The following is a 27,990-nucleotide window of genomic DNA, read 5'->3' as shown; positions in this document are numbered from 1 at the left end:
ATAGGGTTGGGCGCGGTTCGGTTCGGTCTTGAATTTGTATGGACTCGAGACCAAACCTGACTAATCGGTCGCAGTTTGGGCCTCAATATTTTTCATACTAAAACCGACTGCAACCTGAACCAGTTATATTCGGTCCGGGCTTCCCGGCTTTCGATCCTGTAACACAAATTACACCATATTGAAGCATGTCTAGATTTCCAGCCACTACCTTCTAGGAAATAGCCTTTTCCTGTTTTTCAACATCTTCTTGTGACAATGCAACACAATCACAATGAGATACATAACATAACAAAACTCATAATTACATTATTAGTTTATTACACAACACATTAATGATTACAAATACAATGCAACTGACTGAACTGAGCAATTGAACTCAAACACATGAATACTAGAAGTCCAGAATAGCAGAAGTGCATAACATCATAATAAGCACAACTTGACTCACATAGTCACATCATTCTATAATCCAAAGTTCCAAACTCACAAATTGAGGAGGCAAATTACTACAACTCTACAAGTTTCAACTAAAAACAAAAAAGAACAAAATGAAATTGTCCAATAGAATTAATGGCCAGGAAGAATTGAGAAGCAATAGGCACAAAGGATTGGTACATAACAGCAGCATTACTATCTTCACCAGCAACAGCAAACACTCAAACAAGTAATGCAGCAATGCAGCAAGCACATTCACATTGCTCCAAGCCTCCAGCCTGCAAAATTGAAAATAGTAACACATGACACAATAAAAGTAAATATGCTGCTGAACCATGTAATCTTAAGTAATGAACTATGTTGCTGTTCATAACACATCTCAATCATGAATTCCCTTAACACTGCAGTTCCACAACATTACACACTTCACAATTAAAAAGTAACACATTGTCATAGAATTGATTGTCTTTTAACACAATTCGCAACACATTGTCTTTTAACACAGTTCACAATAAAAAAGTAACACACACAAGTTGAGAATTTGTCTTTTAACACAGTTCACAAAAACTCAAACAAGTAATGTATTGAAAGTTTGAACACATTGCAATTCCATAGCAAAACACATTGCAGTTCAATAGCAAAACACATTGCATCAAAAAACAAAAAATAAAAATAAAAACAAAAATAAACACAGTAAGTAACCTGCAATCTTGCATCAAGCATTCAAGATGATGTATTTGAAGCCCCTGCTGCATCACAATCGATTGTTATCTTTGCAGGCTTTGAGAGCTTTCTCGCACGAGCCTTTTCACTTGAGCCAGTATCCTCAAGTTGATGTTCTACACCAAAAGTACTCACAATTAGTTCACTTTAATGCATAACAAAAAAAAAAAAAAAAACTTCACAAGTAATGTACTGAAAGTTTGAAACAATCACGCACATTTTTCCATTTTTCATAGAATTCGAACTCTTCGGTAGTGGGAAAGTACTCGATCTCGGATATGCTGGTAGAATTGATCCAATTTTGCATGCATATAAGGGCTTCCACAGTTCTTGGAGTCATTAAACTTCTATAGGGATCAATTACCCTACCTCCAGTACTAAAGGCATTTTCAGAAGCCATTGTACTAACTAAGACAACAAGCACAACTTTGGCCACAAGTTGCAAATTTGGGTACTTCACTCCATTAAGCCTCCACCACATCAAAATGTCCCAATCCTCTTCTTCAGGTGGATCTTCAATTGGATCAAGACAATATCTGTCCACTTCATGTTGCGCAGCAACCACCTCTTCTGATTCCCTCAACTCTGTTTTACATTTCTTCAACATGTCAGCCTTCTTGCCACTCAAGGTCCTTGTACTAAAGTTGCTGCTTCCAGTCCTTCCACTAGTAATGCCACTCCCTGAACTGGTTTTTGTTTTTCTGAGGTCCATTTGAAGATGCATATAGGTTAGTAAGATGCACAACTAACACCTTCAGTTCCTTCGATGCCTTCTTAACTTACGAACCATCATATCCAAGCATATCCCGACAAGTACTGCCAAAATTCCTAAGCTTATACCTAGGATCCAGCACAAGAGCTACCAAAAGAAGCTGGTTCATGTCCTCCAGCTTGGCAAAGTAATTCGTAAACTTGGCTTTCATCTTCACAACCATCTAGTAAAGGGTTTTATGTGCTTCATGCTCAAAATCTTCTTCATCTCTATCAAACAAGCCTTATATCTCAGCTTGAATGCTTACAATGTCATGGAATGCTCGATGTGAGGTAGGCTTGTTCGATGCACTAACCCTCAAGGTTACCTTATAGAAGACCTTCAAGAACTACACAAATATTGCTGCTTTCTCCCAATCATGTTCATTTGGTGGTCCAATCCTCTTTCTGGTCTTCGGATCGACCACTACAAAACCATCTTCAAGCTCCCCATCATTGTGTTCAGGTTTAGGTTCATCAAAATAGCTCTTGTACTTGCTGTCCTCTTCGTCAGCCATCCTGTAGAAGGTTTTCTTCAGCTCTAGGGCAGCCTCCAACATAATAAATGTTGAATTCCACCTAGTTGGGACATCTAAGACATAGATTTTCTTAGATTCCAACTTCTCTTTCTCAACATACTTCTTGAACACCTCAAGCCTGGATGAACTGCTCCTAAAATACTTAACTGCATTCCTAATCGAACCCACTTACCTATCTAACATTGTGAGTCCTGATCTCGCAATGAGATTGAGGATGTGAGCCAAACACCTCCCATGCAGAAACTTCCCTCCTAAAATCAGCTTCTTCGACCAATTCACCATTTTCTTCCTCACATAATCAATTGCATGCTTATTAGCCACGGCATTATCGACACTAATTGTCAAAACCCCCTCAATACCCCATTGAATCAAGCATGATTCGATAAGCTTCCATATGCTATTGCCCGAATGATTACTAATTTACACAAAAGTTGAGAATTCTTGTGTGCATCTTCCATCTATAATCTATAAAATGTGCAGTTAGGACCATGTAGTTTATGCTTTGCACTGATTTCCATGTATCAGTGGTTAAACACACACTATGACTCTACAATTCCTTCCTTAGTTCCACCTTTTTTGCATCATACATCTTCGAAAACAGTTTCACTATTGTTCTCCTACATGGAATCTCCCACTTTGGGACAACCACTAAACAAAAATGACTAAAACCCTTCCTTTCAATTGCGCTAAATGGCAATTAATCCATCACAGTCTTCTCAACTGCAGCTATCCTACACCGATCTTGCGACCATAGTTTAACAGCTAGACTAGTTTCACCACTAACACTTACACTCCCATCACCACTCAATAGCGTCAGCCTTTTCTCTATGTCAGCCCTACCCGGATACTTCTTATAGACATCTTGAATGTGTCTCCTAAGAGAACTAGTCCCATTTTCATGTGGATCACAAGCCAAATCGGTTGAATAATACTTACATTGGGCGTGAGTGACAGTTCGGACTTGCTGCATCTTCCCATCAACTGTTTCGAACATAGGCTTTTCAATCTTCTCAAAGTGCAGCCAAACATCAGATCGAAACTTTCCAGGCTTGTCACCCTTTTTCCTCTTCCCCTTCCCTTTCGGGTCAACAGGTGGTAGAGCTGTTGAACTTGCTGGATTGGACTGACTTGCTTCTGCTGTTGATGTTGCCAAAATTATAGCATTTTTGGCGCCCCTTGAAGCCATACTGGTTGCTGACTTTGCTGTTGTCTTAAGTGAGGCCATGCTTGGCAGCGAACTAAGACATGAAGCTTGTTTTTGTCGATTGAGGGAAAGAATGGGAGTCGAACAAATTGGGAGAATCAGAGAATGAGAGTCAATTGAGGGAAGAAATTGGGGTCAATAGCTTGTTTTGGTTGATTGACTAATTGAGGTAGAATTTGGGGAAGAAATTTAGGAACTAGGGTTATGATCGAACAAATGAGGCAAAGTGAGGCTGAGGTCGTGTTTTGACACAGGATTTAGGTTTTAGGGACGACCAATAACACACTACCACGTATACAAGTCAGTACAGTCAGGCCGGTTCAAGTTACTCAAACTTAGAGAAGTTATAAACCGAGACCGGCCCGTAGTTGATGTTCACGGTTTGATCTTTAGCCTGGATCGTAAAAAATGACTTCAAAGACCGACCCAAACTATCGGTTTCTCGGGTTTCCAGATTGGTCCCTCAGGTTTTTGGCCTCAAACGCCCACCCTACGTCCCTTAACATGTACACAATAATACAAGATCCTAAACCCGAAAGATATAGGAAGACTTTAATTCTTGTATTTGCATGTCAGTGTTACTTTGGTCAAGCCTGTAGTTTCTGAAATTCTCCCTCTGTAAATACAAAAATGAGTCGCTGCAGAGTCTTCTTTTATGCAGCACACACGTCAAACCATCGAGTAAGGTTCATTAATTCGTTTTAGAGTAGAGAGTATGCCCAAAAGCCCAACACATGGTAAAGAAATTGACAAGACGGGATTAAATAATAGTTTGGTGGTTTTGAAAACCAGTTCACACACTCGGGCCAAAACAAACCTCGCACACGATAGGCTACATGGAAATAACAATTCATTTATAAAAAAAATATATAGGATGCTAGTTGACGGGATGTAATACAGGGTGATGCCATTCTTGTTTGAACTAAAAGCGAGCATCTCACACTCCATCATTATAACCGACCAATTACGTAACGAAAACGAGCAATCTATTGCCTGGACATTCAATAAAATAGGGTCTACACCTTTTGTGGTAACAAAATCAAAAGCACAATGGAAGTATAGCAACGTGAACATATAAAACAACCAAGAACACTATAAACAAATGTCAACATATAATGCAACCAAGAACTATGAACAATGACCAACATCCTGGCTGATTCTCACGGAACTCCCACTGCTCAAAAAATGTGGATGTACCAGGAGATTCACTAATGTGGCACCAAACTGGAGACTTAAACTTCCAGGTACCGCAAGCAAGCCCACTGCCTTACATAAGACGGTGCAGAACCAAGAATAGCAGGTCAATCTGCAATTCAAGACTGACTAACATAGAGGACAGGGACCAGACCAGCCATTTTCCCATCCCTCCCAGGGCGTTTCTTCTTTACCTGTAAAAATGTCAGGTATGGTCCAATACATTAGGACCAAATGTTGCCTCACTTGAAAGGAGCACTATGTAGAAAACGAGTCAAAATGGTAATTAACAAAATAAATAATTAAATGAAAAATTTAGAGAAATTAAGATCCCAGCAAAACTAAACAGATGCAATTCAGGGTGAAACTTTTACTACCCCGGGGGTCCAGGTGAAACCCTTAATTTTGGGACAGAACTTTTGGTTAGGTTGTTTCTTTCCTTGTCCAATAGAAAACCACATACATATACTGAATACAATACAAGCTTCATGTTTCTGAACCTATTTCACATAATCAAATCAAATAGAGGAGCAAATTGATGAAATCTTGCTTTCTAGAAAATGAAGCACGGACAAGCCACAAATATTGTTTAAACCTATGCACCCTGTATACTTAGTTACTTACATAAAACCAGCCATCCACTTCGTACTCGATATCAACCTCCTCTCCAGCTGTTAAATTTAACTGCATGGACAGAAAACCATATTAGCCACCTCCATGTTTGCACTCAAAATGGCCTACTAATTTGACTGAGAAAAGACAGCAATATTTCTGGCATATGAGAAGGCAGAGGGTCATCCAATAAGCTTTTGTATCATAGGATCATTGATCTATACAAATATATATGTGCTGACAGGCTAAAAATGAGACACCCTTGGATCCTAAAACAATACTTTAAGGCCAGACTGGATCATTAGGAGTTCATTACCTCATCATCTCCACCAGCAGTGAAGTCATAAAGTGCTGTTCCATGTTGAGGATTTCCAGAAGAAACGCGTTCGTCATCTTGGGATCCAAAACTCTGGGATCCATGCCCAGCTAAGGGATTCTCAAACGACTCAAATCTTTGCGTTGCAGGTGATGAGTATGGCGGAGGCTCTTCTCTAATCTGGTAAGAGTTGGAAGAATCAGAATTTTGACAGTCAGAGGATACAAAACTAGATACATGAGAGACAATGAGAACTAACTGGAGATCCTAAACCCTCATTGAATGAGGGACCCCCCATAGATGGATTGCTATATCTGCTTCCTCCAGACCTCTCCTGTTACAAGTAATTAATTAACCAAACATTAAATTCTATATTGCAGATGCTGTAGTTTATGTCAAGGAAGAGTCCATTAGTAACCAGTACTATTCAGGGATCAATTAGGCAACAAGTATCAGAACTGTTAATTGACCCTTTGCGAGACAGGCTATGCTTAGAGAATGTTCCAACAAGATGAACTTTAACCCTAAAGCTTTGACCCTTGTTATACTCTTTGAACAAAAAATACACATTCATCGCACAGGCTGCTTTTTTTGTTTTTTGTTTTCCCTTACAAAACCAAAAGCAAAATTTTTCTCAGATTATTAAGTGGTACATTTCTTCTACTTCAAAGAAAGGCCATAAGCAAAAGCCCATCCAGGCTGGGCCATTTTAATGCACACATGAAAATAGACTATAGCTCAGAATATAAAGCACGCGGCTCTTGAATCGTTCACTCTGATATGCTTTGTTTTGCCTATATGAGCAACTACAATTATAGAGCGCTAGTTGTTAAAGTAACTGTTGAGAATATATACATCCCACATGGGAAAAATGAGACCTTGCCTATGGGTTTAGAAGGGTTTGGGCCACTCCATCCATTGCCAATTGGTTTTGGATGTGAACCCCCGATTACTTTATCATGGTATCAAAGCGGGTTACCCATGTGTGCATGCCTCGCGGCCACACGGGCTCCACGTCACCCAAAGTTGTCCAGGCGTATGGCTTGAAAATTCGCCACACGTGCGGGGGCGTGTTGAGAATATATACATCCCATATGGGAAAAATGGGACCTTGCCTATGGGTTTATAAGGGTTTGGGCCACTCCATCCATCGCCAATTGGTTTTGGATGTGAACCCCCGATTACTTTATTAGTAACACCACCCAAGGACTACTTACTGTATTAAATTTCTAGAGCCAAAATAATCTACTTTATTAGTAACACCACCCAAGGACTACTTACTGTATTAAATTTCTAGAGCCAAAATAATCAAGCCTGGTACTAGACCCTTAGCACATCCAAAGCATGTGAACAGAAAAATCAGGAGCATGAATAATACAATGTAGAAGAAAAACAGAGCAAGAAAATAATGAATGCATCCCATACTGGCCGTGAACTGAAAAGTGAAGGGTAATTCATTCCCCCAAAATGCGATGATATGGAAGTTTCGACCGAGCCTGTTGATTCAGGTGAAGATGTCCCGGATGACCTCGCGTCTTCTTCCTGCAATTCAAGTGATTATAGTTGGTTACAACCTCCTCAGATACATTGCTACTCCAGCTCTATTGCATACAGTGCAAATTGAAGAATGCTAAAAGCATACCTCCAGTTCTGAAGTCTCTAAAAGGGTCTTTGCCCACATATCATCGTAACCAACCGACGGCCTAGAGATGATGTTTTCCTCATCAACATCAGGAGCATCAGTTCCAGCACCAGCTAGAAATTCATTAACCTAACAGGAAATGGACGTGAAATAATTATCCACTCAAGGTGGATCAAGACATTCTACTGTAAGCTGAAAGTGCTATGCAAAGTACAAAATAAGAAGTGTAACAATAGAATCTAAATTTCGCTTTTTAAGAACAGACCTTTAATCAATCATCTATGCAAAATATCATCCACAACATTAAATCAAGGAAGTTATTTTCTGAACTTTAAACTTGGAAACCGTGATAACAGATATCCTAAGCCTAGGTTGTCATACATACCGCCAGCCAGCCGGTGTTGGGGAACCAAAACAGGAGGTATCCTCCCCAACCCTGTAACACTTAAATATCAAACTGCTAAAAACTAGATGCTCTATTTCTTTTAGGTTTTGTGAGTAAACAGTTAAATTACCAAACAACAACCGATGCAGGAGTCAAGTTTAAAGTATAATAAATTAGCATGCTAGCATCTAATAGAATCGTTCTACATTTTCTGTAATTAAAGCAATTTAGAAATGATTTTCAGGTCTACTTTTTAAATTTTTTGAAAAAGAAACAGCTATTTATTGATTAACTAAAAGCATAATACAAAGAAGTGATCAAGAAGTTTGCAAAAGAAAGAGAGACAGATTGAGCAACAAAATAAGACACTCAACTGACACAACAACATACCATGCAGAGAGTCCTAAACTACAACAGTCTACCAACATAGAATAATAGATGAAAGAGGGTAATATTTAAACTCCCAATATATAGAGGCCCAAAGAGATGCCCAGACATAACTCACCAAAGAAATGATTTTCAGGTCTCCTTTCTAGCGGCCTTATTCTTTTGTTCTTGTGTCTCTAGGACACATGATTAATGTCTTAGATTTCTAACCTATGCGAGTTAAATTCCCAAAACCCATAGTTAGTTTTCCTTTCCATTATCATTACTCTATCGACATTTCGAAATTGCAACAACATTCATCTGAGCTAGGTCCGAGAAAATCCTTGCAACTTTATGGCCCACTAAGCCTTCTTTCCCTAGCTTCTAGTCACCCCTCAAACTTTTTGTTGTCTTCTGCAGAATGTGACTGAAGTTTGACCCACTATTACCTACACGGTGAGATTCCTGGATAGTCAGTGACATGGACACTACCCCTTTATTCTTCTGGCATTTGGGATGCCTACCATTTGTTGGACCTCAGTGAGTACATTATAAGGATAACCCTTTATGTGCCACCTCCCCTGCTTTGAATTTAATCACCCCTTGATAGCATGCAAATAAGACACTATCCTCCTATGCGTGCCATGTGTGGCACACCACCTCTTCCACTCATCTTCAGACTTGCTTCTGGAGGACTGGAATTCTATGCTGCCCACTACATGCAAGTAGAGTTTGATCCTAATTTCAAAATTTTGAACATCGGTGTACTTCCAAGAAGCATGAGATAAAGCCTGAAACCATTTCACACGGTCAGTCCTGGCTGGTCCTAGTCATATGGGGGTCATCCACGTTTTTTCTTACATTTCATTTTATCGTTGTAGCAACCAGTTGAATATTGGCCACTAAGTGGCAATCCTAGAATTACACTGAACATGTGACCTCAGGTTCAGTTCTGGTTAAGCTTTCCACCTTGAATTTCAACACAAGTTCATTTACCATACTATTTTCAATGTAAAGGACAAAGTATAAACAAAGAGTAAGGTATTTACTTTCTGACATCTCAAGTATATCTAAAGAAACTTATAATAATGTGCTAAAAGATCTTTCATATCTGAATTATATAGTATATTTATAGAGACAGGAGATAAGAGATATATAAATGTCTCACTCAGAATCAGGATTTGATGTATTTGACTATTAATTTGAGAAGTACTATTCTAGGAAGGTGAAATTGGCATCCCTTTTTTACAAACCACACCCCCCTCCATGCACGTCCGTTAAAAAATTACTCTTGGAGGGGGGTTTGGTTTGTCAGAAAGGGGGTGCCAATTTCAATCCCTTTATTCTATCCTTCAGCTACATAATTTTCAAAGAAATCAAAAGTTCAGACTACAATAATATATTAAAAGTATTTGTTACCCTGCTCATTGCTGGTGCATTATTTCCTAACAGTCCGTCATCACCAAGGTTTGCTGCCCAAGCATTTACAAGGTCATCATCAAGCACATCAGGCTCTACAGCTGCTGGTTTAGATTCATACATAAGATCAGAAATTCCAGTAGCAACAGCTGGATCACTCAAACCAGTTGATGCACTAATATTATGCCTGGTGCGATAGATGTCGATAAGTTTCGCACTGTCATAAGATTAAGCAGGTGAATGAACAAAAGAGGATAAGAAATGCAGATATAGAAAAAAGTGAAAACCCAAAATGAGAAACCACTTGCACTATTCAAACCAAATTAGATTTAACCCGTCTCATCACCTTCTCACAGCTGATCATTTCACAAGGTTAATACTTCATAAGAAGTGATTTCTTTTTTCTTTTTTAGAGAGAAACGGAATTTAGTGAACAAAAAGAATGAAACAAACGAAGGTGGACTAGTAGTCCACAAAAGAGCAGAGCTACAAATCAAATCACTAAACAAATAATATCGGCATCAGGACTAGGAATCACACAAATCACCCTACAAGAATAAGGAAACAGCAGGCTTAACATAATGGACAAAAGGTTCTAATCTTTGACAACATTTTTTTTGGCCAAAAGTCTTTGACAACCATCAAAACTGAGACCCAATGGGCTTGGCCAGTATCTTAAGCTATCCAGAGCTCCCAAAGACAAGTAATAAGTTGGAAGGCAACTAAGGACACCTTGAACCAAAGTCAATCTGCCACCTCTTGAAAAAAAACATGTTCTTGCATAACAGTATTTGTAAAAAGAAATTAGTTGTAAGTGGGAATCTATGTGGCTCTGAAATATCAAGAATATCGAGATATTTGTCGCAATTCTTTTTGGCTAATAATAAATATAAAATGGAGATCTTTGTAGCTAAATATCAAGAATATCTACATGTTTGCTACAGTTCTTTTGGGTTAATGCTAAATATGAAATGGAGATCCGTGTGGTTTTGTTGCTAATTTCTCTAAGGGTAATATTTAACAGTTTTCACTCTTGATACTTGGTATAGTGGCCACATCACCAATACAAAGCTTCTTCGAACTCGTTCTTTCAAATTTGACCATAAATAATAACAATAAAAGAAATAAAGCAGTTAAATTGAATCTGTACCTTATTGGCCCCAAAGGCAGATATTTTGCCCTTGGAACATAACAAAAAAGAGAAACAAGATCAAGCAACCTTTCATGGGTTTCATAGAGTTTCTTAAGCTCTTCATCTGTCCATTCCTTATTAGCATTATCATGGTTGCGCATTTCCCTATTTACCCACAGAACAAATTAGTACGAATACTTACAAAAAGAATCGACTCAATTGAAGAAAGAAACTACTTACTTGATCAAATCATCTTGTGCCCTATACATTTCATCAAGAACCTCTATCATGGGACTTATTAGAACTCCAAGGCCTGTGCCACTAGCTCCTTGGTCTTCTCCATTACTGGGATGCATGTCAGAAAACTGAGACTGCACTCCGCCCTGTGCTATAGTGTGTAAAAATTCATAGATTTGTAGCCTAAAAGGCTCACCAGATCTTATTGCCATAGTTGTGAGAGCTTGAGCAGCAATGATCCGAACCTGGAGAACCCAAAGAACCAACAGGTTAAAAATAAAAAAATAAAAACTTAAAGAGTAACAAATCTAAAGTGAATGGAATATATTTTATGCAAACTGATGTGACTATATGATGCAAGTAATTAAGATGTAGTTCTTGGTAGTTTCTGTATACTTGTTTAGAGTCTAAGGGGGTAGTCTGATAGCTGTCTTAGCATTTAATGTAATCTGGGAATTAGGAGTCTTTAATGTTGTTTGTGGGCTCTAGAAAGGAGCAGGGAATGTCTGGAAAGGTCTAGCGAATGTCTGGTAGTATTTTAAAAGGGGGTTTAGCCCAGACCTGTACGAATTCAGTTCTTAAGTTTTATTCAAAGTATTCCCATATTGAAATACTTCAAGGTTTCCCAGATTTCCCTTAGAAATCTAGGCTCCAACGGTGTTTGGAGTAATCTTACCTAGCTCTAAGTGTTCAATTCCACACTTAGTTGCTGTGTTTCTGTTTTCATTTACATCACTATATTTAATCCATCACTTGGATGTTTGTCTCTATCCTTGTGGTCAGTTTGATGTATTTTCATCCATCTTTATCTGGGGAATGTTACTGTCTATCTCAGAAGAATTCTCACGTTTATCACCTCAGCTAAAGAGCTCAGTTTATCTAGGTCATTGACTTACTGTTTAGGACCTCAGTTTATTATTGCTTCTTCACCTGTCCTGTCTCCTCCCCTCCTATTCCGCTTATACTCCTGAAATTCTTTTATTAATGCCTACTGCTACTGCAACTTCTTCTTTTTTTTGCTAAGAAGAAGAAGTTGCTACTGCAACTCCAGACTTTATTGCTAAGATAAAGAGAGAACTCCTGTTGATAATTCATTACACAAAAACAATGTGTGCATGCATGCACCACAGTGCAAGGCTCTGAGCACAAGAGCAGAGGGGGAGTTCAATGGTTGACGATTTTTTTTATACAGGAAAATCATTGTTGTTGGGGACTGTAGATTCCAAGCCTTGCATAATAATCTATAAATTCTTGGGCATCTCTGCCAATTTGTCTCTACCATGCAATTAGATATTCGGTCCAACCACATGCAGGGCTGGACATGCAGTCACGCCGTGGGAGATCTACATACATGTTCCGAAATAACCACATCAATGTGTAGTCGGACCTAAGGGGACAAGTTGGAGAATGTAGAAGCCTACATCAGGAATTCTAAGCCATCCATGATAATATATAAGAACTTGGTCCTCTCTACCCATTACCAATTGCTTTTCGGTAGCAAGCACTAATTCTAATACACAGGACCAGAAACATGGTAGGGGGAAGAAAAAAAGATTCAAAGAAAAATCGGTTAATGGAAGTTCCAATTATTCCTGCATGTGCACTAAGGGGCCACCAAATATAACTACCATAACAATGTACCAATGCTTTAGAAATATGCACTCAACTAATCATTACAACCCTTACCCACGATATTCAGACCCATACACAAGGGGGCGAAACTCGTATTTAACTCTTACTATTGATAGAGGTAGTAAATTTTCAGCTTTTTTCCACACAAAGCAAAAAAGAATAAAAAGAAAGTGACACTGAGGTAGAAGCTAATACCTCCCAGCTGCCACTGAATGCACACCTCTGTAGCCTAGTCAATGCACCAGCTAGAGTAGGGTTGCGGGAACTGGCAGCAGCAACCATTTTATCTGCATCTAGCATCATCAATGCGGTACCAGGAGGGGTTGCGGATTCCCAAGCATATTCAGAAGCAGCATAGTTTGCATTTTCTCCAAGAAACCATACCTAACAGTACACTTATTCAGAAGTCAATAGAAACAGAAATCATGCATGTTATTTAATGAATAAAATTGAAGAGAAGCAAATAAAGCATCCACTGGTCATTAAGATGCTTACTGCTGCTTGTACTAATCTCTGTAAAGCCAGGGCTGCCTTTGGATCAGATGCGGATACCCTGTCAACTGATGTAAGCCCCAACATTGACCCAGGTTGTGGTGGTGGTAAATCGAGAACTATGGTAACCGCTTCTAATGCAGTGTGTTTCCCATCAGGACCAGCTCCAACAAGACAAGTCTACAATTGAATGAGTCAATAATAGCAATTGATCAGACCAAAATGTATACCAGTTGCGATCAACAAATGAACAATGTTTCCATGAGAGTACCAAGGAAACTCTACGTGACACGTAGACATTTATAAAATAAAAAACAATAAAAAAAGAGAGAAATTAACGATCGACTCTTTGAATGAACGAGCAGAGCATTAAATCTCAAAGTTGAGTGGAAACGGCAATGCTGAAGACAAGAAGAAACTGAAAAAGAGAAAAGGAAGACAAGTTCTGTGCTGAAATGACCAAAAGGTGAAAAGTACTATACAATGACCGTTTAAAACTAATCCTTCCACATGGAAAGACATTTATTCACACATATCAACCCTTATCTCAAGTCTAAATCCACAGGTCCACAACTCAGACCCATGCAAAAAGGTTTTAATTTAATTGTCTCTCTATGCTAAAATGGCTTAGCATTACAAGTTTTGAAAAATGGGCCATTTGTGCAGTGTTTTTCATTTGGGTAATTTCACCATTGAACTTGAAATGAAACCAAAACATTGAGGTTTAACAAATGAAAAAATCTCAAGGTTTCAGCTCCATTTTAAGTTATTGGACCCAGCTATTGATAAGTATACTCTGCATGCTATCTGCGCACTGTAACTTTTGTAAACTATGAACCACTGACACAAGATCGATATACTGGACCCTAGCTCATCTAAGTGAGGCAAGGCACCTTATCATCCTAAGTGAGTCAATTGTATAGAAGTGAAAAAACAAATCCAAGTCAAGAAACAGTAACAGCTGTAGCCCCAAAAAAAACTATGCAAAACAGACTGAAATTCGAATGGAACAAAACTTGCTCAAGAAAATAAAAATAAAACTTGAAGAAAAACATATGATGGACTTGGAATCAATAAGAGCTGCCTGAGGTGATGATTGAAGGAAAAAAATAAAAAAAAAATTACCTTCCACAGTAGTTGTAGTACATCAGCATCGATCTTCCCCGGGGCTTTAGTTGCAAAGATCCTTGCAATTTCAAGAAGAGTGACGGCCATATCTGGAGTTGCCTAATCAAACAAATTTAAATTTCTTTTAAATTGATAAGAATTGTAAACGAAGTTTTAACTACTCATGAAATAAGATAAATATAGGTTATTTTTAGACAAAAGACATGGATGCACACTAATGAAGAGTTTATTAAGTAGAGATTTAGTATTAGAGTTAGCTTAGACATATCCTTGCGCACCATCGATTTCTAGCACTAATAGAAAGATCAGTTGCACATAGCGATGCTGATCTCCCCTCCTTTCAAAGACTAGTGCTTCACTATTTCTATACTCATTTATGTGATGGGGGAATTTGATTCAGTCCCATACCTAATGGAGCAAACTACTGATGTTTGCCCCCCTGTACGCACACAACACATGCTTATATGTGAATTCACTCATTATAATTTTAAATGTTAAAACAAAATGCCACAACCTAATGTACTTTATCTCTTTTACTTCCTCCACAAGAATCTAATTTCAAAATTTAATGCAGGAAAATAGAATTCTCAAATTTACAACAAAAACATCAAAAATGGCAGCTGGCTTTGACATTAGACAAGTGACAGTAGGAGAAATCCTCAGGCATGTCCTTGGTATTTACCAATGTGATTTCAATAATGGAAGCAAAAAGTTAATAATTGACATGAGATGGTGCTAGACCACCTTACCCATCTCAATCTCCTCTTTTGTAGACTAACCATACTAAATTATATTTCTACAAAACACTCTACTGCTGCTACGGGTTTCATTATGAGAGACCATAATGGTAATCCTTTTCCTGCTGCTGCCAAAAATGTGGGAAGGACTTCTATTATCATTACTGAAGCTTTAGCCCTTACAGATGGTCTTCAAAGTGCTCTATACAAAGGTTTTTAAAACATTGTTGTTGAAGGTGACTCCAAGTTTATTGCTGATAGCATGATTAAATCTCTTGTTCGGGATATCAAGTATTTGGCTGCCCAATTTACAGCTGTTTATTTCCATCATGTCTACCATGAAGCGAATTTCGTGGCCGACTCATTAGCAAATTCTGGTCATTCTGTGCCACCAGCACTTCTTGGGAGCACTCCTTACCTTTATCTGCTAGTAATACTTTTCATTTTGACCAGCAGGGTGCTGGCTGTGTAAGGATTTTGTTTTATAACGGCTGGGATGTTTGTCTGTACTATTTCTGCATCGGGAAAAAAAAATGTCTTCCTAGAATCTAATTTCAGAGGCACCCCTTACCACCTTTTAAAAAAAAAAAATATATATATATATATATATATATGTATAGAATCATTCTCAGGTGCGGATATCCGCACCTAAGAAAAAAGGTGCGGATTTCCATTTTTTCCCCACTTTCCGATCACATTTTCACATCTTAGCCGTTCAGTTTTTAGGTCCTAATGTATAGATCATCTCTACAAAATTTCAGCCAAATTGGTGATCGTTAAGGCATCCAAAACTGCAATTTACACGAACGGACCGAATCTGCCGAACCGGAACCGTTCGTGTACATTGTTGTAAATTGCAGTTTTGGATGCCTTAACGATCACCAATTTGGCTGAAATTTTGCAAAGGTGATCTATACATTAGGACCTAAAAACTGAACGGTTAAGATGTGAAAATATGATCGGAAAGTGGGTCAAAACTGGAAATCCGCACCAATGAAAAACTGCGGACGTCCGCAGTGGAGAAGGCCTGTATATATATATATATTAAAAATATATTTTTTAAAATTTGAAAATAAAAATTAAATAAAATATAAAAAAAGAAACAAATTTCATTAAAAAGAAGATGAAATCATTCAAAGTGGACAAGAAGTCCACAAAACAGGTATGCAGCGAAAATTCAAAAGAGAAGCAACACAATCCAAAACCCCTAATGGAACTCCCAGAAGAGAAACAAAAAGTACTCCTAAACTATTGGTGGTCTACAATCCCTTAAAATACAAGAGGAACTATAATCTTTAAAAACCTCCAAAACTGAAGCCTAAAGAACCACCCAAAATCTCACTCTCCCAAAGAACCCCTACCCCTTCTCGAAAGCATTCCCTACTCATTAAAGCATTTGACCAATCCACTCCTGTTTAGGGAGGCAATTTTTCCATATGATGCTAGAAATAAGCTAAAACTAAAATAAATCCACATCCTCCCCCATATCTTCGAAAAATCTATCCTCCCACTCCAATAATACATCTTGTCTTTTTGGATTACAGGAAGCCTGTCATTTGACAGTTTAGTAGTCTAGAATAGCCTGAAACCTTGATTGTAAAGAACACAAAGTTGTTCTGGTCTCCTTTGATCTGAACTTTAGGTATTGTTGGCATTTTCATGATTAATTCCTACTCAGTAAACTTTCATAGGCTAACCCCTGTTTCTTTTATTATAGATGAAAGCTCCTAACTTTAAGTGGTACCCACTCGTCACAAAGCTTTTACTTCTCATTATTTTAAGACCAGATTTAGTCATGTATAACCAAAACAGACTACAAGTGGAAGTCAAAAAACATAAACCAATTCTCATTATTTTAAGACAAGATTTAGTCATGTATAATCAAAAGAGACTACAAGTGGAAATCAAAAAACATAAACCAATTTCAACAGAAACAACAACAGTAGCATGGAAAGCAGAAGGGAACAAGTTAGTTAAGTTGGCTAAAACTAATTCATGTAAAATGTGAAGAATTCTGTACATATGAAGTTCTTAATAAATGGCACACCATGAGATACTTTCATCTCTACCACATACCTTAAACCGAGCATGCAAAGTGAGTAAAATATCATTCAAGAGCGTGGCTGGCCAAGCCGGATCAGAAAGCTCTGATGCAATTATAGATTCTAGTTGATCAAACGAATCATGTGGACTTTGCATCCAGATCAATGCCTTAATAACCATTGCTCGAACATAAACACACTCGCATGCCACAGTTGTCCGCACAACTTCCATTAATGAAGCTAACAAACTAGCTATTGTATCCTTGCCACCTACCCCAGTAGGTAAGGAAGAGGTTCTTCGGATACCTACGTGAACAATAAAAAAATAAAAAAATAAGTAAAAAGAAGGTAGGAAATCAAGGAACACAATCAGATTACAATCCCCTATACCAATTATTCACCCCTTTAAAATATAAATTACTAGATAAGTAAACTGAAAGCAAATTATATAAAGCCTATATTTATCCAAGGACTTTAGCTGAAAGTACAGGCCGTTTATATCCTTATTTCCTATAATCTTTTTAAACAATTCAGTAAAATTCCAATTTATAAAATGAGCCATGAAGTGAATTCTTCTTTGGCATGTACGTTACTGGCATTCTGTTTGGGTTATATGAACAGAGCCAACTAGAGGCACCATTCGGATTTGGGATCAAGTTCTTTTGGTCTGGTCTTTGGGCGTCGGACATGAACTATTCTGTACATTATAATTGTTGGATGGAAAGCAGCTGTGAATTGAGGCACTATGGTTGACGATTAGAAGTCTCGGCTTTTTTAATTATTCTGCTTCTGAGACTGAGTAGAGTGTCCTGTACTTCCTGCACTTGCAGACTTCCTTAACAAATTTTCTACTTTGTTATCTTTTCTCTTCTTTTTTCTTCATTAAACAAAAATCATCTCTTCAGAAAAAGTCTACACACTCTCAATGAATTAAACCCCACAATCTCTCCAAAGGCCATTCAATTTAACTGATAATTTCAGAATTTGTGATAAAGAATCGAGGAACATACATGAAAGATGCTATGCGAGATATATGGAGTAGTAAATGAAAAGTTAGAGGAATTTCTATTAAAACAAAAAAGTTAGAAGAATTACTCTCAGGATGTGAGGCTTCACTACTATCTATCTCGCGTGAATCAGAAGCCTCAGAAAATGTGTTAACATGCACTGATTCGTCGATATCTTGTATGCCTAGAGCAAATGCGGCAGCCCGACTCTTTCCCATCTCCTGCACAACTCTTGATGCTGCATGGAGTACTGGCCTAGAAAAACTTCTGAAAGAACTCTCCAATCTGAAACAAAATCAGGAAGTTAAAATAATTGAATTAATATCAAGAGTATTAGAAAAGACAAGTCATTGAGAAACTATCAAGTTCAACCAGAATCCTATACATGAAAACAAGCTTCATAGACAACCTCTCAACATCAATTATCAACAGCTTCCTCAACAGAGAAGACCAAGCAGTTGTTTCAGGTGTGGTATGTGCAAGTCAGAGGGGACTGTTGATCATATTTTTGTGCATTGTAAAGTCGCTTTATTTTATGGAAAAAGTAGTTTAAGGAGGCCGGGGTGATTGATCTGTTTAAGTTACCGGCATCTTAGTGGGCCTGAGTTTTTTGAGGGAATAAAAGATTACACTCTTGCACCTTTTTTTTTTTTATATATTGGAAAGAAGTTATAGTTTCGGAGTTATGCTTTGATTAAGCTGGTTTGTTGGAAGTTGATCTTTTTGTTTGTTGCTCTCTGTCTTCCGCAGCTCTAACTCAGTCTTGTTCTATGATGCTTCTATAATTTTTCATTAAAAGCTGTTTCTTTTTCAACAAATAAAAAGGTAAATAAAAAATTAAGTTCCTACAGCTTCTGATACCAAAACAAACAAGCAACTGAGAGAGAGAGGGAGGGAGGGAGGGAGGGAGAGAGAGAGGGAGAGAGAGAGAGAGAGAGAGAGATCCTAAAACCTTCTCATTACAAGCTTAATAAGGGGTTGTGGACGCCTTGTCTTTTGAACTTTATCTTTGGAGGAATCCTTCACAGAAGGTGCTTCTGGCAACTTGAGAATCTCTCTAGTTAATCGATACCATCCAGCAGCTCGATCATCAGTCCTACATTAGAAGAAGAAGAAAAAAAAAAAAAGAGCCTATTATAAACAAGCACATGTATTACAAACTATATCTGGGTGAATAAGTAGGTGGATAGAACTAGGGAAGACGGTTATATTTTCCATCCAATTAAAACCTTTTGGTGTGAGAAAGGGATTCAGTATCAAAACCTAAGAGACACACCTTTCTGTGTTATCGTGTTTTCCCAATATACATAAGATTGCCTCAAAACAGACTCTTTCGCTGGGATCCAGGAGGAGTTGATAGAGTACAGAGTTGAACTGAGATCTAATATCAGGCCTGTCTGCAGATGTAGCACATTCAAGAAATTAAGGATATAAATCATATAGTTTACACCAAAACAAACACAATAAATGAAACTATATATGTACGCTGTATGTGTGTGTGTGTGTAGAAGAGAGAGAGAGAGGGAGATCTTCAATTAGAGTTACCATCCAATGCTCGTGCTCTTGATATTGTATAACACAACCTAGCTAGAGCAACTCTAGCAAGAACATCATGCAAATGGAGAACATCCTGCAAAGCCCCTGGTATCATAAGAGGCAGTGAGAAGGAATGTTCAAGGCATATTGATACAAGAACAAGCAAGATATCATAAGATGCAGTGAGAAGGAATGTTCAGCATATTGATACAAACAACTTACTTTATAATTTGAACTCCTAGATGAAAAGGCAATCTAAATTGGTACTAAAACAAAAAAATTTAAGACCATAGATACAACACAGGACCTGAAATCATTCCATAATTTTCACAGTAAAACAGACCCTGGAACAAAACAAAACTTTTCTCTCCTTTCATTTTTTTTTTTTTTTTGGTTCTTTGTTTTGAGAAGTAAACCAGAATAAAGAATATATTCAGCAAGTTGGATGAGTATTCTGATAAACAAAGATTTGTTTTAATCAATGGTTCATAAGGATATTGGCTAGAAGCTGTATTTCAAACTACAGCCCATACATGTTCCACTGTCATAATTAAATCACATGTGAATTCTTTCTTCTTCTTCCTGGCAATAAATAAACCTTTATAAAAGTAGAGCAAAGTTACAAAGTAAATCTGTCATTAAATCACTGATTTCTATTGAAAACATAAAAACATAATTCTTTTGGTTTTTTTTCATTTTTTTTATAAGAAACAAGTTACTTAGAACAACAGACACAATTGTTAAATACAGTAAGAGGATAAAACAACAGAGATTCGAAAATTACCTCCAGGCTCTGCATGTTTCCCTGCAATAATAAAGTCAAAACCATTAGAAGCATGAACACCACAAAAGCTCCGTTTCATATTGAATCATGATAAAAAGTACACAGAAATTTGAAAGTCAATATCACCTAAGCCCATCGCAACTGCATACGGGTCTTTTGTGGCTAGCTCAGACAGAATTTCCAAAGCATGCCTTACAGCAACAGGATCAGCAAATGACACCCTGAATTGAAACACAACGATTGTTGATTTGGATAACTGATTTCACAATACAGGTATAATTTCTAATAATACCAGGGCTAATAGCTAGAAAAAGTTAAAATCAATTTCAGAGTAATAGAGAACCTAAAAACAGATCCAAGGCACAAAAAGGACATGAAATAAATATTATAATAGAACTATTCAATCAAAACAAGGTGCTCCAAGTAATCAAATCACACATAGTGAAAATGCATACATGACAAAAGCATCAGAAACAGAGAGATGTGCCACATGAAGTGATACAAGGAAATCAAAATAGTCAAAATTATGCAATCATAAACTGACTACCAGAATGAAGAAATACAAACCCTTGAACAGCACGGTACAAAAAAGCTGGGTTTCCTGGATCCAATGGAAGTCTTCTAAGAGCACTTAGGGCAGCATATTGCAAGTTACTTCGGATGATAAACTGAAATCGGAAATAAAACGAAACAAGTAAATAAAACAAAGATTAGCTCAAAGACAGGAAGACTTCAGCTCATTGAAGAAATTCATATGACCATAAGCTAAGGAACAAGAACAATGGATATGCATGCACGACTTGAACCTCAAGTACCACCTATAAGCTCAAATTTTGAGGCCAATTGGTTTATTCTTTCGATAGGAAACAAAATTCAATAATGAGATGGGAAAAAAAGGCCTAGAAGATAGTGAGAAGTCACTAAAACTCGGGCAGGGGGGGTGTCACCCCAGTTCTTTCAAAACAATAAATTACTAGAAACTCTAGAATGGTTATCCATTATCCATAGTAGAATACACACACACACACAGCTTTACCCCTAAGAAAAGTTCACGACTGACTGATGATTCATAACTCATAAATGCTGGCAAGTAGATATGTATGCAGTTCTCAATCATCAGGAAAATCACCAATTTCACACCATCTAGTTTGACAGTACAGGACAAGTAGACAATTCCACCATTCCAAGCCTTCAAGCAGAAAATAAAGTATTCGAAACAGATAAATTTTACCTCTTTATCGCCACCTTTAGTCCCAAACACACCTTTCTTGCGTTTTTGCGGGCCATCAGCAACCTACAAATTAATAAGAATATAGAAACATATATTATTAAAAATAGAAACTTAAATGCAGTATAGATCCCTAACGTAATAAGAATATCTTCAGGGAAACCAGAAAATCAAAAATGCATTACAGATCAGCCAATTACATGCTAATGCAATGATGATATTTTCTTGTCCTTTTTATTGAACTTTCTTCGTATTCCTCAAGACTCAAAATCAAATATCAAGCTTCTGCACAGGCAGAGGTGACTTTCAACAGGCCTGTGCACACCTAGAACTCATCTTTAAATGACACATGTTCTCAAGTTTCTTAATTTAACATAGAAAAGACGACATTATTAATGAGAATGGATAAACTCTAGATACACAGTCCTACCTACATTGCCCCCTAAATTGTATAATCCTTTCCTACCAAAAAAGAGTTGAGTGGTACATTGATACCAAGGAGAGAAATTTATAGCAAGTGTCGGAGAATGTACAATTCCGCATCGGGAACTCTATGCCTTGCAGTTATATGAGGTCATTGGGCATCTCCATCGATTCCTATTGGTTTTGTGTTGGATGCTCCAACAATAGCAGGATATTCATTACAACCATGCGTTGGGCCCAAGCCCCGGTGGAGATGCAGATAAGCAATAACTTATAAAAAGCAGTAGACCGTAACCACTCCATTTTTGTAAGATAAACCGACAACATACCTTCTCAAGAATGCCAAACACAATTTCATACAATTTGGACAAAATTTCAGAATTTGTTGATGGAGCATATGTAAGAGCCTTCAAAGCTTGCAGTCTTCGTGCATGAACTTCAGCAACAACCAGAACAACATAAATTAAGTCAAAACTTTGATTACATAAATAAACATAACTACAAAAAGAACAGGCACTAATATCGAAGAAAGGATACACAGAGAGATAATGCAATTACTTTTTCCCTTTTTAAGCTAATGTTCCCAAATTCTCTAGCTCATATAAGAATGAGTTGATAATGAAAGAGAAATATAATAAGATTGTCCACGCAAAAGCATGCATTTAAAGAGTTTTGTTAAACAAGTTTACTTAACACCCTTTGTCTGTTTCAAAGACCATGTATAGTTGAGATAGATCAACTGTGTCCTTAGTATGTGCTATGAAGTAGAACTTTATGCAGTGATCTTTCTTATAGACACATATTACTAGAACCTTCTCTAACAATCATGATATTTACGAAATAAAAAGAAGCCGAAAAGAGTACTAGTAATCTTAAAAATGACAGTACATTCTGCATCAGCATTTGAAGCTTCTATAGTGAGCTGATTTACTATTCTTGGTACAACATCAGCTCTAGTTACCCCTCCAATAGCATCAATGTCAGCTAGAGCATCCCAGTTTGGAGTTGGGATCCCACCGCCTGTGGTTACACCTTGTGCACCAGTATCTGATAAAATCCTGGCCAAGTAATAATAGACATATCGCAGAACACTCTTATCCTCACACTGCTGATTGAGCTGCAGATAAAATGAAATAAAACCTATAAACAAATTGTCTTAAACCATGCAATGCATTTATCAATTATCATTTATTACATGACCACAAGCATTAGAGAAGCCAGGAGGAGAATGGATTGGGAGTTGGAAATCTAGCAGAAAGAAATAAATCCTTACTTGGGAAACAGCTGGCTGTTAAAATAGTTTTAACTGCCTTACTCTGTTTTGAACCTCTTGTCCACATCTATTGTATCACTCTATTTGAACAATAAAAGTTGTGCTTTTCAAAAAAAAAATAAAAAAATGGCAGAGATAAGAGCATGAACAAGATAGATGATGGTAAAAGAAGACAATTGAAGAAGTATAGTTACCATGAGAAGAGAAGGGGCGACAGAGGGGTCAACAGAATTGTAGACGGCGAGCTTGGGAAAGACGTGATTCACCAACTGCTTCTGGGAGCTTTTCTATTGACAAAGATGAATAAGAAATAAGCACACAAGTTGCATGAGAGAGAAGAAGCTAATAAGTAAGGAGATTTGAAGAGGATGGTACCTGATCGGAGGAAGCAGCTAGTTCGTGAATGCTCCTTGCAAGTTGAGCATATGAAACAGGCTGCAATTACACACACACAGACTCAGAGAGACACTAATTAGAACTGCGATGCATGCGATCCAAATCGAATCAAATCAAAAGCAAAAGCAGAAAGAGAGGGACCTTTTTCTGCTTGTGCCTGTGCTTCTGTGGCATGATGATGTTGGTGCGAACGGGATTGAGAGCAGCTTTGGCGGCAGAGATGGTGTCGTTCTGGATCTGCATAAGCGCAGCCCTCTTGGACCTCTTCTCGACAGCAGGCTTTCCGAGAGCGGAGCCGGGGCTGGTGCCTCTGGGCGGTGGGGGTGAAGCCGCATAAGGAGGAGGAGGAGGAGGCGCGGAAGACGAAGACGAAGACGACGTCGTTGAGGAGGTGGAAGCTGATACTGTGGAAGGGTCCGCCGTTATCAGATCCATCAGGGTCGTCCCTGACGAGTCCTACACAACAAAAATAGTTTTGAATTAAAGAATCGGAAAAGTAGAAATGTGGAAGCGAATCGGAGAGAGTGGAATGGATCATTTACCGCCATGGCTAAGCCTGAGCTTAAGCTGGGGGAGAGAGACTCAGAATCAGAATTTAAGTTTTTAGTAATCTTGAGATATGCAGCAGCACTGCTCGGCAAAAAACAGTCCCAAATTCTCAACAGCTATGGTCCGGTCAATTCTTTTCTTTTTTTTTTTTTTTTTTTTTGGTTGTTGGGGGCAAAGTTGGTTGCTCTTGATTTATTTTACCATGTGGGGCCCATGGGTCCACAGACGTTGAGATTTCAAGGGAGCTAATGGGCCAAAAGTCGGCCCTAGAACGAATGCATGCGGTAATGTGGGCTTCACTCAGGGCCTCTGTTCTGTACATAGGGCCTGGGCGTGGAGACTGCCTCTCCCCTTGACCTTTATTGTTCCAAAAAAGAAAAAAACCAAGTTAGTCGCCGCTTTGACAACTCCCTGCTCCAAAGTCCAAAACAAACTGGATGGAAAAAGTCCACGAGTCATTAGATGAGTGGGCACCCCCAGAGAACATCTCTCACAACACAGCCGCATATACTCCTTATGCTGATATAATACTGCCAATTTTGCAATGCAAAGTTGCAAACAAACATACAAATTAGGGGTGGGTTCGGTTCCGAGCCTAAATTGAAAACCGCACCGAATGTGGGTGGGTTCGGTTCCGAGCCTAAACCGAAAACCGAACCGAAATGACATTCGGTGCGGTTTTTACGTTTTGGAGTTCGGTTCGGGTCGGTTTTTTTTTTTTTTTTTTTTTTTTTTTTTTTGAAAAACAGTTTTTTACCTAATATACTCCTTTGGTATTGTAACTCAAGAAGTTTTTGTTTCTACAAACCTGTAATTATAATCTATAACAAGAAGTTTACAAGTTTACTAATGCATGTTTTGTACTTCACTAGACAATAATCTCTAATTCGATACTCCATAGTCCATATAATTCAATTCATATAGTCCATCAAATTCTAACATCAATATATGAAATTGTCAAAAAATATAGAGTCCAAAGTTTATAAAAGTCCATCATTACATGAATGAGGGCTATAGCATAATCTCAAGCTCGGAAAGATGAAGTCTTCGATTTTGAAAGCTTCGACTTTGGAGGTAACATTCCGCTCCGACTACTCCCCACTGCAGCTCCACATGACATCTTAAGCATCTCTACATTAGTATAAGAGAATAATAAAAATAACATTAGAAAATAAATACATACAATCATATATAACATAAATATTACAACTTCATTAACCCAAAAAACTATAACTAAGAAAATAGAAACTAAATTACCTCTTTCCGCTTCTTCACACAACTCCATCTCCTCAACAGTAGGCATATGATGTAGATACACATTTTCACTCCTAAGCCAATTTTGTGTACATATCAAAGCCTCCACCATTCTAGGACTTAGGGAGCTACGGTATGGATCAATAATCCTCCCACTCGTGCTAAAGGAAGATTCCGAAGCTATGGTTGACACCGGAATAGCTAGAACATCCCTTGCAATGCGGGCCAATATAGGATATTTACAAACTCCATTCACCCTCCACCAATTCAACAAATCAAAGTCTTCACCATCTCCTTCAATAGGATCTCCAAGATACCTATCCACATCATTGTTTACGATCCCGGCTTTCATTGCTCTTCTCCTTTGCTCCTTCTCTTTCAATCTCTTTTCTAACTCCGTTAGACCCTTACTTGAACTAGATGTCCCCTCACTTGATACTTGAGAACCCACAACCTCACCAACACCACTTTCCATTCCCTCTTCCTCATACACCTTGTAAAGGTCATACAAGAGATCCTTCACAGTCTTTGTGTTAGCTTCCACATTTTCATTCATATCCCCATCATCAAGAATCTCAAAATAGTCAACAACTTTCTCAAGTTTATGACGCGGATCAAGAACAATAGCAATGAATAGATAGTGATTCAACTTATCAAAGCTACCCCAATACTTGACAAACTTGTCTTGCATAGGTGATGCAATCTCAGACAAACATGGGTTCTTTTGTTCTTGCAAGAGACCATAAATAAATAGTATATCACCAAAAGTACTATGAACGGTAGGAGAATTAGAACAACATACCTTCAAAGTGATTTCATAAAATGGTCTCAAGAAATCCATAAATTGCTCCTCATATTGCCAATCAACACTTGCCGGTGGCCCTTCTTTTGGCTTTTCACCCTTGGCACCTTCAAGCCATGCACAAAAATTGCACGCATCTTCTTCCACCATTCTATCAAAAGCTTTTTGGAATTTCAAAGCTCGTTCCAACATCAAGAATATGGAATTCCACCTAGTAGGGATATCTAAAATCACAAGCCCTTTGCACTCTTGTTTTACCCTTTCAACACATTCCTTAAAAAAATCAAGCCTTTGTGGGGAGGATCTAACATACCTCACCGCATTCCGAATGGCACCAATGAATATCTTCATCACACTCAACCCATCATTGACAATCAAGTTCAGAATATGGGCTACACACCTCATTTGCAAATTCTTCCCTTCATGCAAAACTGCATTAGGGACACCTCAATCACCCATCCTCCTACTCAACTCCTTCAATGCAACATCATTTGACGAAGCATTATCAACGGTGACCGTGAGAATCTTCTCTATACCCCATTCCAACAAACAATCCTCCAATAGCTTAGCTATAGCCTCTCCCTTATGACTAGGAATCACACAAAAATTTAAAATTCTCTTATGCAACACCCAATTATCATCAATAAAATATGCAGTGAGGACCATATAATTAATGTTTTGAATAGAAGTCCAAGTATCGGTTGTAAGAGACAATCTATATCTACTCAATTGATCCATCAATTTTTCCTTTTCCCCCAAATAAAGCTGAAGGACATCCTTTGCTATTGTCTTACGGGAATGAATTCTCCAATAAGGAAGAGCTCTACCCATAAAACGCCTAAACCCCTCTCCCTCAACATGAGAAAATGGTAGCTCATCTAATATAATGTACTCCACACATAACATAGATAGCTCTTCTTGAGTGCATTCTACAGTACACAACTCAGTAGTTGGTTTTTTAAAAGAGAAAATCTTTTGCCTTTTAGCTTTCATCATCTCAATATTAGGAGGATACTTTGGACACCTGTCCATATGATTATTAAGGGAGGTTGTACCATTCTTCCTAGGATCGGCATAGTAAATTTTTCCACAATAATTACATTTACCCTTAATTCTACCCTCCACCATATCCCTCTCAAAATGATTCTAAATATCTGACATTTCTTTCCGTTTCAACGCCTCAAGGATGCTTTCCACACTTCCATCATCTTCAAGCTCGGTTGCTTGAGTTCCTTGAACTTCCGGAGTTGCAGTAGAAGTTCCTTCATGGGGAGTTATTGGTGTTGTAGATTCACCAACACTAGTGGTGATCTGCAAAACAGAACAGAAACTGCAATAAGAAACAAAACAGAACAGAAAAACAGAAAGCAGAAAACAAAAAAGAAAGCAGAAAACAAAACAGAAATTGCACAAACAGAAATTGCACAAACATCAGCAGAAAACAAAAGGCAGAAAACAAAATGCAGAAACTGCAATAATGCCAGCACAAAACAAAAAAACAAACTGCAGAGTGCAAACAGAAAAATAGTATTACTTTATGAGTTTAACAGCTATGGATCATGCATAGATCAAAGTCAATGATTAGATGAAGGTCAAATTAACTCAATGTCGGGTATGCATCATGCAGAAACACATATTAACATCAGTTTTTTACTTCAACACACAAGCCAACACACATATTAAAACCTTTTAAGAGTTGAGCTAGAACCCAAAGGCCACAGTGAATAAAGACAACAAAACCCAGGAATCTCAA

At 37.9% G+C, this 27,990-nt stretch overlaps 1 protein-coding gene across 2 annotated transcripts; it reads right to left on the bottom strand.

The window, feature by feature from the left end:
- Positions 1-4,615: 4,615 nt before the first annotated feature.
- Positions 4,616-24,331, bottom strand: LOC112195872. 2 transcript variants are annotated; one of them, XM_024336098.2, is made up of 27 exons: positions 24,175-24,331; positions 23,774-24,088; positions 23,612-23,671; positions 23,431-23,523; positions 22,852-23,080; positions 22,293-22,399; positions 21,544-21,606; positions 20,880-20,980; positions 20,439-20,533; positions 20,313-20,333; positions 19,538-19,633; positions 19,269-19,389; positions 18,945-19,088; positions 18,081-18,277; positions 17,020-17,291; positions 14,204-14,305; positions 13,082-13,258; positions 12,782-12,970; positions 10,958-11,199; positions 10,736-10,882; positions 9,586-9,802; positions 7,416-7,544; positions 7,199-7,315; positions 6,033-6,107; positions 5,774-5,953; positions 5,470-5,529; positions 4,616-5,039 (listed from the first exon to the last, which is right to left on the bottom strand). In XM_024336098.2, exons 1-27 carry the CDS (start codon positions 24,178-24,180, stop codon positions 4,965-4,967), a joined length of 3,630 nt encoding a protein of 1,209 aa, XP_024191866.1. In that variant the 5' UTR covers positions 24,181-24,331; the 3' UTR covers positions 4,616-4,964. The 2 variants fall into 2 exon arrangements, with proteins under 2 accessions (XP_024191866.1, XP_040373346.1); XM_040517412.1 differs by lacking the exon at positions 6,033-6,107.
- Positions 24,332-27,990: the final 3,659 nt, after the last annotated feature.

This window comes from Rosa chinensis, chromosome 4 (genome assembly GCF_002994745.2).
Source record: "Rosa chinensis cultivar Old Blush chromosome 4, RchiOBHm-V2, whole genome shotgun sequence".
NCBI lineage: Eukaryota > Viridiplantae > Streptophyta > Magnoliopsida > Rosales > Rosaceae > Rosa > Rosa chinensis.
Note: the sequence above shows the minus strand (reverse complement) of the source record. Positions and strands in the feature narration are given on the sequence as shown.

Bases quoted from the DNA above. Each gene is read 5' to 3' on its own strand.
- LOC112195872 (XM_024336098.2), bottom strand. The intron at 10,883-10,957 runs GTAAGTAGTTTC...GTGGGTAAATAG, and splicing joins GCACAAGATGATTTGATCAA to GGAAATGCGCAACCATGATA. The intron at 5,954-6,032 runs GTTAGTTCTCAT...AACTCTTACCAG, and splicing joins ATGAGGGTTTAGGATCTCCA to ATTAGAGAAGAGCCTCCGCC.